Source organism: Miscanthus floridulus, chromosome 1, assembly GCF_019320115.1.
Source record: "Miscanthus floridulus cultivar M001 chromosome 1, ASM1932011v1, whole genome shotgun sequence".
Lineage (NCBI taxonomy): Eukaryota > Viridiplantae > Streptophyta > Magnoliopsida > Poales > Poaceae > Miscanthus > Miscanthus floridulus.
The window spans coordinates 34,550,777-34,567,297 of NC_089580.1; the positions used below are offsets into that span (position 1 = coordinate 34,550,777).

The 16,521-nt window shown below is 44.5% G+C and overlaps 2 protein-coding genes across 2 annotated transcripts; one reads left to right on the plus strand and one right to left on the minus strand.

Annotated features, from left to right (window-relative positions):
* The first annotated feature begins 718 nt into the window (after positions 1-718).
* Positions 719-2,543, plus strand: LOC136478286 (cupincin-like). Its single transcript, XM_066476662.1, has 4 exons — positions 719-1,230; positions 1,323-1,403; positions 1,513-1,812; positions 1,907-2,543. Exons 1-4 carry the CDS (start codon positions 754-756, stop codon positions 2,411-2,413), a joined length of 1,365 nt encoding a protein of 454 aa, XP_066332759.1. The 5' UTR covers positions 719-753; the 3' UTR covers positions 2,414-2,543.
* Positions 2,544-11,941: 9,398 nt separating this feature from the next.
* LOC136478290 (non-specific lipid transfer protein GPI-anchored 5-like) lies at positions 11,942-13,028 on the minus strand. The gene is made up of 3 exons (XM_066476677.1): positions 12,491-13,028; positions 12,286-12,357; positions 11,942-12,209 (listed from the first exon to the last, which is right to left on the minus strand). The coding sequence occupies exons 1-3, from the start codon at positions 12,831-12,833 to the stop codon at positions 12,079-12,081; spliced, it is 546 nt and encodes a 181-aa protein (XP_066332774.1). The 5' UTR covers positions 12,834-13,028; the 3' UTR covers positions 11,942-12,078.
* Positions 13,029-16,521: the final 3,493 nt, after the last annotated feature.

Genomic DNA, 16,521 nt, shown 5'->3' on the forward strand with positions numbered 1-16,521 from the left:
TAGCTTGCTCGCCCGTGCTGCCTGCAGCTTATCTGCTACAACAAGTTGTAGAATCTTCTTCTCAAAAGTGAACAGTTACGGCAGTAGCTGCAGCGAACACAGTATTGCTTTTACCAAACTTTTTCTAACTAGAGAAACTGGAGTTAAAAAAGCTATTTCATAAAAAACAGAGTTAAAATTATTTTAGCCGGAGCTAGAGCTCTATCTAATGAGCCCGTAGATCCTCACTCAAGTGTTGTAGAGTAAGTTTGAAGGGCCGTATAACGTTTCAGTAATCCAGTGTTCCGTAATCCGTAGGGAGAAAAGAAAAAACACGAGGAACAATGTAACAGGATAGAATGGATGAGTGTTCAAAAAAAAGGATGGAATGGATGCGGAAATAATGGTACACGTTGGTACGTGGTGACAATCCCAATTCCCCAGCACGCAGCTCCATCTGCTCTGTGTTGTCCCCACCCCAATCACCGCTGTCGCTTCGCCGCAAGCAGCCCAGCGGCAAGCTACTAGCATGCATGCACGCACTCAAGCACACGGCGGCACGGATGCGGCCGAGTGCGGCAGCACAGCAGCGCGCGCGCTCCACGTCACCTTCCCCTCGCCACGTACGCGGCCCGGCCTCCACCTGGCGGCGCGCATGGCTGCGGCCCTCGCTGCGGCACCTCTTCATATACGCCGCAGCTCGCCTCGAACCCTCTCATCACCGAACGGACAGCCGCACTCGCACACCATACTAGCTAGCCACAGACGGGCGCCATGAAGATGAAGGTCCTGGTGCTCCTGCTCCTGCTCTCCGTGTGCTCCTCGCTGGCGCTCGCGTGGCAAACCGACACGGGCTCCGGCTCTAGCTCCGGCCGGCCGTACCACTACGGCGAGGAGAGCTTCCGGCACTGGACGCGGTCACGGCAGGGCCGGTTCAGGGTGCTGGAGCGGTTCACCCACGAGCTGCTGGAGGACGCCGTGGGCAACTACCGCGTCGCCGAGCTGGAGGCCGCGCCGCGCGCGTTCCTGCAGCCCAGCCACTACGACGCCGACGACGTGATGTTCGTCAAGGAAGGCGAGGGCGTCGTCGTGCTCCTCCGCGGCGGGAGGAGGGAGTCGCTCTGCGTCAGGGAGGGCGACGTCATGGTCATCCCCGCGGGCGCCGTCGTGTACTCCGCCAACACGCACCACTCGGAGTGGTTCCGCGTCGTCATGCTCCTCAGACCCGTCTCCACCTTTGGACGCTTCGAGGTATGCCTCGCTTGCATCCCTTCTTGTGCTTTAATCTGGCATGAAAAGAGAGCTGACAAAACTTCTCTTCATCTTCGTGCTCTGATCGGCAGGAGTTCTGCCCCATCGGAGGCGAGAGCCCGGAGTCGTTCCTCGGCGTCTTCAGCGACGACGTTATCCAGGCGTCGTTCAACGTATGCATGCGCTTCATCGTCCTCACGGCCGGTTTTCTTCTCTTCTGCATCGATTTTTCTCTAGCTAGCAAACTAACCAGATCTGAACACTGACCATGCATGTGTCTAGACTCGCCGGGAAGAGTGGGAGAAAGTGTTTGAGAAGCAGAGCAAGGGCGAGATCACGACGGCGTCCGAGGAACACATCCGGGAGCTGAGCAGGTCCTGCTCACGAGGAGGCCGCAGCAGCCGCGAGGGTGGTGAGTCTGGTTCTTCTTCTTCTTCCAAGTGGGAGATCAAGCCGTCCAGCCTCATGGGCAAGCGGCCGACCCACTCCAACAGTCACGGCAGGCACTACGAGATCACCGGCGACGAGTGCCCACACCTCCGTGTGCTCGACATGAAAGTCAGCCTGGCAAACATCTCCCGCGTAAGCTAGCACGCATTTTGTTTTTCCTTTTAGAATTTCAGCCGAAACGAAACGAAATGGCTACTGATGCTTTCTGATACTGGCGTGCGTGCAGGGTTCTATGATGACGCTGAGCTACAACACTCGTGCCCACAAGATAGCCGTCGTCGTGGACGGCGGCGAAGGCTACTTCGAGATGGCGTGCCCGCACGTCTCCGGCGGCCGGTCGTCGCAGCGCCGGGAGCGCGAGCACGGCAGGAGGGAGTGGGGCAGAGAGGAAGAGGAGGAGCAAGGTGGCCGCGGGCAGAAGTCAAGAAGCTACACGCAGGTGAAGTCCCGCATCAGAGAGGGCTCCGTCATCGTGATCCCGGCGGGGCACCCGACCGCGCTGGTCGCCGGCGAGGACAAGAACCTCGCCGTCCTCTGCTTCGAAGTGAACGCCAACTTCGACGAGAAGGTGTTCCTGGCGGGCAGGAACAGCGCGCTGCAGCAGATGGATGGGCCGGCGAAGCTGCTGGCGTTCGGGGCGGACGACGAGAAGGAGGTGGACCGTGTCATCGGAGCGCAGAAGGGCGCCGTCTTCCTGCGCGGGCCGCAGAGCCGCAGGGTCTCGTCGGTGTAAGCGCATTCATGCGATGTCGTAGCGGCCTCTCATCGGCCTCGACGGTCGTGGCCACCCCGGTGGTGAGGTTAGGAGTGGAATAAAGTAGCTGGCTCGCCGGCGTCGCGTCATGTACGTACGTCCAGTGGAGGGTGACGCCGGCCCGGCCTGTGCGCGCGCAGGCATGTCTGTACGGGAATATGTAATCGTATCTACATCTACCTACCTATGCAGGTGAAATAACGTTGCTGAGACATGCTATGCTATCTGCTCTTGAAAAATGCAAACTTGCAAGGCACTCTGTTTCTGAAACCTTGCTAATTTTGCTATAGAATTTGGAATTTCGACGTCGCGCCTTTTATTCTCACGGCTGATAAAACAAATAATAGAAATTCTTACGATATAACTGAAAACATTTAACCTTTAATTTAGCATATCCTAATCATCGCCGCCAATGATATCAAAACTTTGTACGTACTATCGTGGTTCCTGCTATTCTGAAAAAAGTCATTGGATTATTCTGTTTATGTTTTATAAAAAAACTATCAAAGATACATATGCGCTGTAACGAGATATTTAACTTCCAAAAGTTTGTTGGGTTTACGAAAAGGTTGTTTGAATTTTCGAAAAGATTGCTTAGACCTATGAAAAGTTTGTTTGGATATGAAAGGGTTGCTTAGATTTACGAAAATGTTGTTTAGATATATACATAATTTTTTCTTTATTTAAAAAAATTAAAAATAAATTTGTTTATTTTATTAGTTTTTGATCCAGAACTAGAAGTTATGTGGTTATGTGGATGACTTTTGGTTTAGAGATTTATCATGGGATGTTTAGATTGTTGCGTGGTGGTTTAGACAGCTTCTGGCTTGGAGATCTATTTTTAGCAGTTATGTGGGAATTAACCTTCATACTATGTGTTGCGTGGTGGTTTAGACAGCTTCTGGTTTAGACATGCGTTTCAAATTATCTGGGAATTAACCTTCATACTATGTGTGGATGCGAGTCATTCTAATTTACATGGATCAGAATGTTTACGGATTTCAGAAGGTTTAAAGATTTATCGCTGGTCGTGTTATGTCTTTTATTTGTTTTATTAGGATCATATTTTGCACCATACCTGAAAACTTAATTTGGGCGGATATGGAAGTACAAGAGAGTGTGGCGGACCATAAAAATACTTCATGTTTCAATTTATTTTGGAACCGGACTCTTCATTATGTTTTTCGGGCACGCTCCTCAAACTTATACAAGCACGAAAACAATCAAGTCCGTTGAATACCACCAGCGATTGTGAGCGATGAAGGATGTAAAATCACTACAAGAGATACGACCTTCTACGATGATTTTCTCACGACGACAGCTAAATTTGTCGCTAAGTCATTCTACTTTATGACGTTTTTTAGTGGGTTCATGACTTTACGACAAAAATTATATGTGCATCGCTAAGATCTTGTAGAAGTCGTCGTAAACAGAAGGATTTCCATGTTATGAGGAACTATAGTTCTTCATGACATGCCAACAAACAATCGTCTTGTCATTTAAATTTTAACTTGCTAAGCTCAACTCCACGTATCATATGTTGAATTCAAAATTTTAAACTGTCCAAACTACCTCGGATGAAAAAAAAAGAAAACCAATGTTCTCGATCTCGATGTGACCAACAATGTTGTAGTTGATGATTTTTTAATTTCAAATTATTTTTGGTCCTAAAATTATATATGAAGTTCTTATATTTTGAAATTTAAATTTTTTAAATTACCTCAAATGGAAAAACAAATAGAAACAAGGTTATAGATCTTAATTAGATCTATAACTTTGTAATCCATGACTTTTTTGTTATAAAATATTTATAGTTCTAAAAGTCTATTGAAAGTTGTCACTCAGATTTTTTTTATAATACCCATCTCCAGGTATTTCAACCGGCGCCAATTTTTTTCCTCCCTTTTCCCGCTGATATTTTCCCCTCCCATGGCGCCAAAATTTCCTCTACGCGCTCTCGCCACACCAAATCCGCCAACCCTAACAATAACAAAAAATAAAATAAAAACCACATACTTTGGCCACCGTCAGTTCTCTCAGTTCTCACTCTGCTGTCGTCCTCCCATCGACGCCTCCCCAAATTCCACCGAAGCCCCCATCGCCGAGCTCCTCTAGTCCCAAGTCGAGCTTCGCCAGTGCCATGGCCGATCTCCTCCCGATGGGGCGACCGCCGCGGGGAAACACCACACGCCCTTATTCTTACCGAAGTCGGTCGGAGCCATGGCAGCATACATCGATGGCTGAGGCAGCCACCCAGCCCCCTGCTCTTCCTCGAGTTCGCGTCTCGGTGGATCCACCTATGGCAACGGCAGGTCAGCAGTCATCTCGGCCCCTTCCCTCTCCTCCCCTCCCCTTTGCCTCGAATCTAACAAGTGAGGGTCGAATCCATATAGGGTCAGCCAGATCCATGGTCGCCCTTAGAGAAGGATGTCGAATCTCTATCTCTAGTGGGAGCCTTTCTTCTTCCTCTGCAGGATCCGATAGACTGTTGATCCGGTGTGGTGGAGCACTGGTGCTTGTGACCATGTGATTTGTTAGGTTTTGTTTAGTTCCCATTACTTCCTTGCACATGTAATCACTCACATGTACTGATTTTCACTCAATAATAATCGTCTTTCAACTTCCAGGGATTTTTGATAGGGTGGCTTTAGGTTGGATCTTTCGGTGTTACACAAAACGGCGGGCTGGATGGAGTTTCTTCTATGGATTTGATCTATGGTGCTTTATTCACTTCCGAGTTAGTTCTTCCTCATCTTTCTGATACACGTGTTGCCTATTTTTTGTCTGTGTGTATACATAGTCCAGATTTAATAGAAATGTGGTATTTGGTTCATAGCTGTAACGGACCTTTTATGCATCAAAGATCTCTTGTGTGACTGTTGTTAAAAAGTAAAAATGACTGCTAATATTATCAAGAAAAAATCTCTTGTGCTTCGATCTTTTATGCAGGAAAAAAGAGAGTAGATTCCTGTGCAGTTTTTACTCTGAACATTAGTTTAGTTGCTCCATGTCTATTAGTGAGGTGTGGCTTAGTTTTTAGGTCACTTGTAGATTTACTTTCCTGGGCCATAGGAGAAATCACTTAGTGAGAAAAAAAATGAAGCATGACTTGTCCATTAGTTGCATTGACATGCTGTGTATGGAATTTTTTTTTAGAAAAAAGAGTCTGATTGCTTCTGTTTTACATTTGTCGTGGACCATATCTATTATTGTTTCTATTACTGCTACTGTCTATTGGTTACTTATGTCCATTAGTTCCATTCATGTTTATTTGCACAAGAGAAAATGATCTTTCTACAATTTGGAAAATACGAGTGCATCAATATAGAAAATTTTAGTAATTTGGTATTTCCTTTCAATATAGAAAATTTTAGATACTGAGATGAATCATTTGGGTTAGAAGTCTATGTGAGAAATAATATTGTGACAACTGGCATACTGTCTATAGACGACAGTCCATCCATTGTAAGTGACAAACTTATTCTTTGCTTTTCCAGTCTATATCTTCATGCATGCACATGGCAAATGACTGCTAACTTTAACTTGTCTATATTTGGTCTCACTATTTGCAAACATGTTCAAGCAAGTATCTGATCTAATTTAATTCAATTTCGGGGCAGAAAATTGGTAGTTGTGGGCACCTTGCAGCAAGTGTTTATGTTGGGGCAGTTACAACCTAACACGGGTCATTATAGGATCAATTTTGCACAAGTATTTCTACATTGCGTCTTTGAAATTTTCTCTACAGAGCTTCAAGGGCTACTAAATAAAACAGCTATACATTGCTGCACCTCTATCCCACATAGTTGTAATTCACCCGGCAGTATTTCATTCTTGTGTTACTTAGGATTTTAATCTTCGGTGATGGGCTGACGATGAACTGTTATGTGAGAATAAAGTAGGATCTCTGCATCTTCAAGAAAGGAGTGAAAAGTGTGAAAATGTACATGTCAGATCAGCTACTCCGCCAAGCTATCTTTAATGTGCAGTTCCCAACCAATTTAGATGATACAAGCTGTGATAATGTACCCTTGTAACATTATCAATCTGTTCCTTTTAATGCCTCTGATTTAGGTTTGTGTTATATGCAAAATATATTAATGTAGAGGCCTTAAATGCAGAGTGCAAAAGTTAGTCTGTGTAGTTGTTTCACAGATATGCCTTATGCTTCCATGCCTTTAGTTTTACTTAGTTGATAATACCTTAAGTAGGTCTTGGATTTGTATGTGAATGATCCAATCAACTCTAAAGCAATTGGTTGTTTAGAAAGTACTGCTGCTGTTGGGATTATGGGATACATTTTTTTGTTAGGATTCTAGATTTTGTGCATTTATATTCGGAAAATTTGTCTAATAGACACCACTGAACTATTGCTTTTTGGAATCTGAATATTTTTACACCATGGATGACACTTCTAGCTAGCTATTCGTTAAAAAAGAATCTGAATATTATTGCAGACTGAATTTTTATGATAATGCAAACTCAAGATGTTGTCCTAACCTGAGATGAATATGCTCTTTACTATTACTACTACTTAGCTACCCTTGTGCAACCTATTTTAGCTACTCACCCAAACTATTTTTTTGTCATGTTAGGCTCAAATGAAAGCTATCATGGCTTAGTTTGACTAGATGGGGAATAACCAAAGACTCTTGTAGAAGTCGTTGCTCATGTTTTGCCATCAAATAAATTTCTTCGAAATGTTGGCCTCAAGTCAATGGCCTCCAAGAGAACACTACTGCTACAGCAACATGTGTACAAGAGTTGGTGCAGCACTTAGATAAATTTCATGGCGATTATTTTGCTACTTGTTGGACCTAGTACTTAGTTATTGACTGATATGTGAGGTTCATGTATTTTTTGTTGAGTTTGACAGAGAGTTACTTGGACATGCAACTATTAATGGCTCTGATTTGACAAGTGGTGTAATGAATATGGCCATTTTCAATTTGCTTGTTGGCTATAAACTTATTTTGTTTGCTGCAATATATATAGTCGGCTACAATATATTGAATTACCATGTTATATGACTAATATTTTATGACATTTTATTATCATACGTGGCACCTGCATAGACATCCATGGTCAATGGTTCATGACGTTTTCTTTGCTTAGTAACGACGATAATTGAGCGCCGTAAATCAACGACGCAAGTATGATCGTTGCAAAAGTTACGATGATAATGTCAGTTTTGTCACAGAACACCTTTAGCTACGGGGAATAGGTGATGGATGTATTTTTGTCGCACGTGCATCATAAACTGTGAAACATGACAAAATTTATAGTTTCTACGACGTTAATGTAACGTCGTAGAAGGTCCTATCTCTTGTAGTGAATATTTCACTCTTAAATATTAGAAATATGCTAATGATTTGAAGTGGGCATCTGTCCCCCGCCTCTCATACTCCGCCTCCACTGCGCCGCCCGCCTTCCCCACTCCGCGCTACCGTGGCTGCTCCACGCATGCGCCACCGAGCCAGCGAGCCTCGAAGATGGATGCTCCAGCAAGCAGATGAGGGGAGGAGTGTCGGTGTTTCGTACAAGCACCGGCAAGTAGATTTATAGTAATGTGCGTTAGGCCCGGATGGTGCGCTAAAGGACACAAGATTTATACTGGTTCGAGCTGAATGTCCCTACGTCCAGTTTGTTGCTGCTCGTGTTATTAGCACAAAAATGGTTCATAGTAGGGGTACAAATGACCGAGAGATGGATTGGTCACGAGTCTCTGATGGAAGGGTCGAAAGGGGGGCCAAGAGCTTGGTAGCAGCTTGACTGTGTGTGTTGTGTGTTGTGCCGTCAAAAGTCGGTCCCTCTGTTGGAGGAAGCGCATCCCCTTTTATAGATGAAGGGGCTGGCTTTACAAGGGTGAGAGCTTAGGATGCGTACTCTACCTAGTCTTGTGGCTCACATCTACCCAGCCTGGTTTCTTATTTTGATGGGTGCGAAAGGATGATAAGCGCCTATAATACTGTCGATGCCCCTGTAGAATGTCACGATGGTTACAGAATACTACCCTACGCAGGGTATGGGCTGCAGTACAGTGGGTTTGACTTATGAACCTCGCCCAGCCTTGCTCCGCACGCCTTCTGGTTCCTATGAGTCTCTGTCGGAGGGACACGGGGTTGGGGTCCAGAGTAGCGCTGTGGGCAAGGTCCTTTGATTTGGTGGACCCGAGGGGTCGGGAAGCGGGCGCCGCTCCCTTGGGTCCATAACGTGGTGACGGCATGTCCGTCATTTGTGGAGACCGTAAATCCTTTTCTAGAGTGTAGTGGTTGTCGTATATCTTCGTCGGGTTCCGTGTCCTGGAGCTGAAGGCGGTGCCTACAACTCTACAGGGTGAGGAGCACGCACCTGCAATACCTTTCGGGCTCTGCGGCGCCCGAAAGGGTCTAAAGCACCCGTCTCGTCGTTCCCTGGCAATACCTTTCCTGCCGGGGCGCAGGGTATGGTCCCTGAAGCCGTGGTTGACCCGAACGTCTTGTCTTGCTCTGTACCCATCATCATGAGGGAACGGGGGAGAAGTTATCAGGTAAGATGAAACCAGTCTTTGGACATCGAACGGGGCGAGGTTCGTCCTTGGTCATCGGGCGAGGCAGAGTCCAATCCTTATCCCTTGGGCGTGACCGAGCCCACCCCTCGGGGGTCGGGCGAGGCGGAGTCTATCCCTCAACCCTCAGGCGAGGCGGAGCTGTCCCAAAGGCGTCGGGTGAGGTGGAGACTAGCCTTCAGCCCTCGGGCGAGGCAGAGCTGTCCCGAAGGCGTTGGGTGCGGTGGAGACTAGCCTTCAGCCCTCGGGCGAGGCGGAGCTGTCCCGAAGGCGTCGGGCGAGACGAAACCAAACTTCCGTCATTCGGGCAAGGAACGTAGCGGCGCCCTTGTCCGTCTAGAAGTTTTTAACGTTCGATGGTTATTGGTTCCACCTCCTGGGGTACCTCGGTATTAGGTCCCTGACAAGGAGGTTCGTGTGACGCCGCCCCGTCGACAAGTTGCCCGCGTTGCTGCCGCACTAGCGAGCTCCGTGCCGCCACGAGCTCCATGCACCGGTGTCGAGCTCCGCAGCGATAACCCTTCATTCGTCCAAGCAGCAAGGTGGCATTGCGCTGAAAGCGCATGTTACAAGAGTATGTTTCAAGTGTTTCATAGACATGTTGCAAATGCTTTACATCGATGTTGCAAAAGGAGATCGGGATGTTGCATGTCTTGCAATGGCTATACACGTATGTTTCAAGTGTATGTTTCATCTGTTTCGGACGCCTATTGCAAGTGTTTCATCTGGGTGTTGCAAAAGTAGAACGGGATGTTGCATATATATGCAAGTGTTTTAGGTGTTTTCATACGTATGTTGCAAGTGTTTCATCTGGATGTTATATATGTTTTCAATGGCTACACACATGTTTTCAAATTTTTTGGTGTTTTTTGCAAGTGTTTCAGACGTATGTTGCAAGTGTTTAAGTTGTTTCGGACGTATGTTGCAAAAGTTAAATAGGTATTGCACATGTTGCAACGGGACCCACCTGCTGCAGCTACTAGGCGTCGTGCATGTGCCTGGGAAGTAGAGGGGGATGGAGGCAGGGGCGCGAGCGGTCCGTGCGCGTGAAACGGGAGCTGCTGGGGCGCCATGCATGCACCGAGCGCAGGAAGCGGAGGGAGTGGAGGCAGGGGCACGTGGCCTCACGTGCATGTGGGCGCGAGAAGCAGAGGGAGCGCAGGTGTCTAGACGTGGAGGCGTGGCGGTTCCCGCATGCGTGCGGACACGCGTGAAATGGAGCAGCAGGCGCCAGTGTCCCGTCCGAACGTCTGAGCGTTAGCCACGCCCTTAGGAATACGAATAGATTTACTTAAAAAAGGAATATGAATATATTACACATCTCTATCGTTATAAAAATATTTTGAAAACCCCAAATTTCACTAAATAAGTCATAAGAGCTAAACACCTGCAAAACAAAAGATTATACACAATAATATACATTTCAGTTTCTAGGGTAGTCAAATCTGACTAGTCAGATATGCACACTAGACTAGTCCAGTCTGCATGGCAATGCAAATTTCAAAAGTTGTGCTATGAAGTTTTTCTACATACCAAAGATCACGACCCGAGTAGATCGATACAAACATAAATATTGCAATTCAAATCACAGAGACAACGGATTTGTTCACCGAATTTTGGGTTCTCACTTCAACCCTGCGTATCCATTGAGTAAGCATGAGAAACCATTCACGCTCAGGATCTAGCGGATTTTCCATAATGTAGATGCTTGTCAAGTTGCTCGGTTGAATGATATTCCATAATGTGGATTCAAGACAACATAATGAAATCAGATACATGCTTAAGTCCTTTGGCTTGTCATGTTCTCAATGAGTCACGTATAAAATACCGTGCATGTTTCCATTCAGTTTGAGTTTTCATTCATAATGATTTACACAATATCGCTAATGTCAAGTGTATATAAGAAATATCATTCACCTGCTCAACCCTTTTAACAAACATGTTAGACCTTTAATCGTGTTGTCATTTAATTTACCAAAACCCACTAGGCTAGATGCACTTTCATCAAGTCCTACTACCTCTGCACCACTACTTCCACCTGCTAGAGATGAGAGTAAGCCTGTCGACATAAACTCTATCGGTCGCTATAAGACCACTACTTACCGCAACCGCTACATCAGTCGGTATATGTTTATAGGGATCGATCATCAGTCGCTATAACCACTTATAGCGAACGATTTGGAGTCGCAACAGATTGACTGCTATAGTGATGTGCACAACAAAGACATGCAAGGAAGAAGAAATTACGCCACCAATCCATCATAGAAGCAATGGGCAACTATCTTATGGCAAAGGAGGCTGATACACACAACGAGTTGAAGAAAGAGGAGAGGTGCAAAAATGTCTTTGCATTGGGAGGACGAAAGGAGCAGAGAAAAACTGAGTTTAAGAGAGATACGCATGAAGATAGAATTATGAGTGTTGATATTAGTAGTCTGCCAAACATCAAGAATGCTACATTAGCCGACATGAGAAAATTCTTGCAAGACGTCTGAACAGCTAGCATTAGCATTTTGCTTTATGATTTTGCTACTGTCGGATTTATAGACTAGTTGAATATTTATTGTGATTTTGTATACCTGTTATTCTATTTGTAGGATTCTTAGATGTTTGCTTGTGCCTTTCATGTACCTCTGTTCAGTCCCTTTTTTATGCTTTCGAGAAGAATATTAGGTATAGTGATGCAGCTCCTTCATGGAATTTTAAGCCAGACCTTCAATTTTTTTCGAGCCTTTTTTTTATCACTGCTGGTTTAATTGCTCATCTTTTTTTGTTGATTGACGTGGACATGCTAAAGTATCTAGGAGAGTTAGAGCTCTCTTGAAGAGAAAAGTTCTAGATGAACACATGGCTGGTCCATTTTCTTGGTCCATCTTCTTTAATGTCTGCTCATGAGAAAGATTTCTCAGTTAGTGGACAAATTTACGAATGGTTTGTAGAAACAAAAAACATGATTCTGACAACCAAATACAAGCAATAATACAAATGCGACGCCCAAATTCTCAATTCTCAACCAATACGGTACAGTGACACAACAAATCCTGAATGTCTGAATCCCCAAACGCCGTGGGCAACAGAGCTAGATGAGCCAAGATGCTCACACGGCCGAGATGGCATAGACGGCGACAGCCGCGACTGCTAGCACCAGGCTCACCGCCCCGCGGATGGACGCACCGCCTGACGTAAGGTACGGCGCCGTCGGCGTGGTCTTCGATCCAGTGCCGGTTCCTGCATCAGTCCCTGCCATGTAAGAAAGAAGCCGTGGACAGCTGAACCGACGAGCAACGGTTGTTTGTCGCCTTACCTGCGGTCACTGGTACGCCAGACGATGGCGTGGCCGGCGTCGCTGCGCCCGGAGCGCTGCCGCCGCCAGCAGCTGCCAAAGCAACAAATGCGGTCAATTAGCACGCTTCAACAATAGGAGTATGCAAGAGTCATGTCGCTCGGCAGCCGGCACCGCCAGCAGCTCTGCTCTGCAGCGGCGGGATTCGGTCGGCTCAAGCACTTACAGTTGCACTTGCTCGCCGGCGGGGTCTTGACATTGCACGCCTGGGGGAGCTCGAGCGCGCGCGTCTTGTCGACGGTGACGCCGCCGAGTGACGAGGAGTCGCCGCTGAGCGCGGCGCAGAGGCACTGCGGGTTGGTTTGCACGACGCTGGCGAGCTGCGAGCAGCACGACGACGGCGGCGCCGACACGTTGCCGCTGATGTAGTTGAGGCACGGGTACAGGCTGATGAGCGTGGTCGTGCACCCGGACTGCGCCGACGCCGAGGCCACCAGCGCCGCCGCCACGGCGGCTGCCAGGAGCCACGCCAAGGCCGACACGCCTGCTCTTGCTGCTCCTGCCGCCATTTCTCTCCTAGCTTCGGTAACGCGAGAGGCCTCTGTGAGGTCTTGGATTGGATGTTGAATTGCCGGTTTGTGCTGTTTGGATTTGTGTGCTTGAGTTGTGTTCTTTGGATTTGTGTTGATGAGGTTTTTATAGGAGTGGTTCGTTTGGGAAGTTGGATGGGTTGGTTAACTTTGGTGATCTGCCGCTTCCTAATCTGTCAGGAAATCATCTTTTTCGCGTCGATTCGTGCAGGAGTGGTTACGGAATTGGAGTACTTAATTCGGGAATCTGCTGAAAAATTGGTGCTCTAAATATCAACCTGGCGGTGGACCTTGCCGTGTTAGGTGTTGCAAACAACGGTGGAAGCAACAATTTTGGAAAAAGTCTACTTAACCCCCACCTATCATACTTATCTACTTCACCCCCAACTATGAAACCGTCTGTTTTACCCCCTGAACTATCTAAAACCGTCTGTTTTACCCACTGGACGGTTTTCCAGCGGCGGTTTGCTACAATAACAGTGGGTTTGCTACAGTAACTGTGGGTTGCTATAGTACCCGTGGCTTTGAATTTTTTTTTATTTATTTTCGGTGAATTTTTGAAAAATCATAGAAAAATCATAAAATAAAAATTCTAATTTTATTGGACTCCACATGAGTAGATCTACATAGTAAATATATAATACGGTATACTTTAGTACAAATTTTTTACTGTAGCCTTAGATTAATTGAAAAATCTAATTTTGTCTGTAATTAATTGGAATAATTCATAGCTGCAGCTTCTATGGTCCAATTGTGGTGAAATTTTTATGGTACGCTAATTATTGTATGCTTGAACTATAGTAAAAATTTTATACTCATTGGACTATGTATAACTTAGTTATAGATAAATTCTAATTAATTACAGACAAAATTGAATTTTCCAATTAATTTAAAGCTATAAAAAAATTATACTAAAGTATACCGTATTATATATTCACTGTGTAGATTTACTCATGTGGAGTCCAATAAAATTAGATTTTTCATTTTATGATTTTCTATGATTTATTATGATTTTTAAAAAATTCACCAAAAATAAATAAAAAAAGAAATTCAAAACCACGGGCACTGTAGCAACCCGTCGTTATTGTAGCAGAACCGCCGCTGAAAAACCGCCCCGGGGGTAAAACAGACATTTTAGATAGTTCAGGGGGTAAAACAGACGGTTTCATAGTTGGGGGGTGAAGTAGACCAAGTATGATAGGTGGGGGGTTAAGTAGATTTTTTCCCAACAATTTTGGTCATTGTGAGCCCGACGGGTGACCAGCATTTTGTAAGGAACCGTTTCAAATTTTCAGACCGGCCGGTTATTACTACTTCCGCTGAAGATAGAAATAAATCATGAGATTTCTTTCTACTTGATTACTTTTATAAGGCGGGTGTACATTACAAAGATTCAAACTATTTAGGGCCCCTTTGGTTCACGGGTGAAGTATAGGAATTTCATAGGATTGAGGATTCCTTTGGAATGGCCACTGTTGATATCTTTGGTTTACGGGAACGAAGCAGATGAAATTCATAGGAATACTGTGCCAACCCCATGAAAACGGAGGAAACTTAACATCCAATCGGACCTCTTTTTTGTGTGAAGACCGAGGCAACTCTCCTTGTTACTCGTACCAAAGACGAGCGATAGCCGGTAGCAAGAATAAAAAAAAGGTATAATGCTAGTGACTAGATGACTAAGAAATTGAATTACTGTTACAAGCATATGTTCTTCCTTTCCTATATTCCAAACAATCATTTCTATTCCTATCCTCTGTTTTCTAATCCTCTTTTTTCCACCTGCAATCCTATCGTATCCCTGTGTTTCTCCTAATCTCGTGTTTCTCCAATGCTGTGTTCCAAAGGAGCCCTTAACCTTTAAATCCCGAGTTGTGTTCAAGTTGAGCTTAAAATAGTTGCAAGTGTAGCAGTACTTATAACTGTCTGTAAATATTGGAACGTCCAAATGTGCACTATTAGTCCTCCCTCCAAGATTCGGCTCCTCTCTATTATAGTTGGTAAGCGAGAGGTGACGTCCTACTGGATTATGTGTTCGTTTGTTCTCGGGGGATGCTAACACTGACGTCTACCATCATTTGTTGTTGTTCAACTACCCTGATGGCTTGACCAAATCGTTACCACTTCATTGTCTTGTCGTTGTTTCCTCTCAGCTAACTGCATGCGTATCGTAGTACTACACTGCCATCTTTGGTGATGAATCTAATAACACATGTTTGATATCATAGATATTAATAAAAAAATTTTTGGTAAACTTAATTAAATTAAAAATAATTTCAACTCGGTACTATGCTAGAATTGTTTTTTTAGACGAAGAGAGTATCTGATAATATTAAGCTTGAAGCGTCTGCCTCGGATGTTGTTAAAGCATCTTATCGTAAAACTTTGGCAAAATTTGTTAGCGGACACCGTTCTTTGATCGAATTGGATGTTCAACACCGCTATTTTTTGTGTTTGCCGAATACCATTATAAAAACGGGTAAATTTGCTCCTGGGCACCGCACTTATTATTTTATTCATTAATGGGAAGAAACAAAGACGGCCCTATTTGGATGTTGTACTTTTGAAAAGCCATGGTATTAAGAAACTTCAGTTTTAGAATAAGGGAGGTGCAAAAGTCAAAGTTTAGAAAAATGAGACTTAGAGTGGAGATTCTGAACTAAAAAATATAGTTTTAGCAATATATGTTTTCTTTTCTAAACTTGAAAGATCGTTACATACAAACAACTTATAATTTTCACAACAAAGTATTCACCAAAACCATGATAGTTCTCTAACTAAATATTTTGCATCCAAAAAGACCTTAGAGATAGCGAAATCAAAAGTTCATAATTGTCCTTGCAGGAGACGAATACATGCGAGAAGGCAAGGCCCGTTTGGTAGGGGATCATGGGACAGCTTATGAAGTTCTTTTTCATCAACTACCTAACGAGTGTGGGATAAACAACCTCATACATGAATCTCCCCAAAACGCGCTCTCCCAGGCCAAACGACCGCTAGTGAAGCTGAAAGTACAAGCTTCACCGAGCATTCAATGGCACTGGTGGGCCCAACATGACCGTGGGCACTTAAAAAAATTCTATTACTAAACAGTTTGTTCTATGGAAAAAGTCTACATCACACCCCACCTTTCATACTTGGTCTACTTCACCCCCTCAACTATGAAACCGTCTATTTTACCCCCTGAACTTTCCAAAACCGTCTATTGTACCCCCTAGACGGTTTTCTGAGTTTTGCTACAGTAACAACGGATTTGCTACAGCAGCGGTGTTTTGCTGCATTTCCCGGTGGTTTTGAATTTCTTTTTTTTTTATTTATTTTCGGTGAATCTTTGAAAAATCACAGTAAATCATAGAAAAATCATAAAATAAAAAATCTAATTTTATTGGACTCTACATGAGTAGATCTACACAGTGAATATATAATACGGTATGCTTTAGTACAATTTTTTTTTTAGCTTTAGATTAATTGGAAAATCCAATTTTGTCTGTAATTAATTAGAATTTATCTATAACTAAGTTATACATAGTCCAATGAGTACGAAATTTTTACTATAGTTCAAGCATACAATAATTAGCGTGCCATAAAAATTTTACCACAATTGGATCATAGAAGCTACAGCTATGAATTATTCCAATTAATTAAAGACAAAATTAGATTTTCCAAT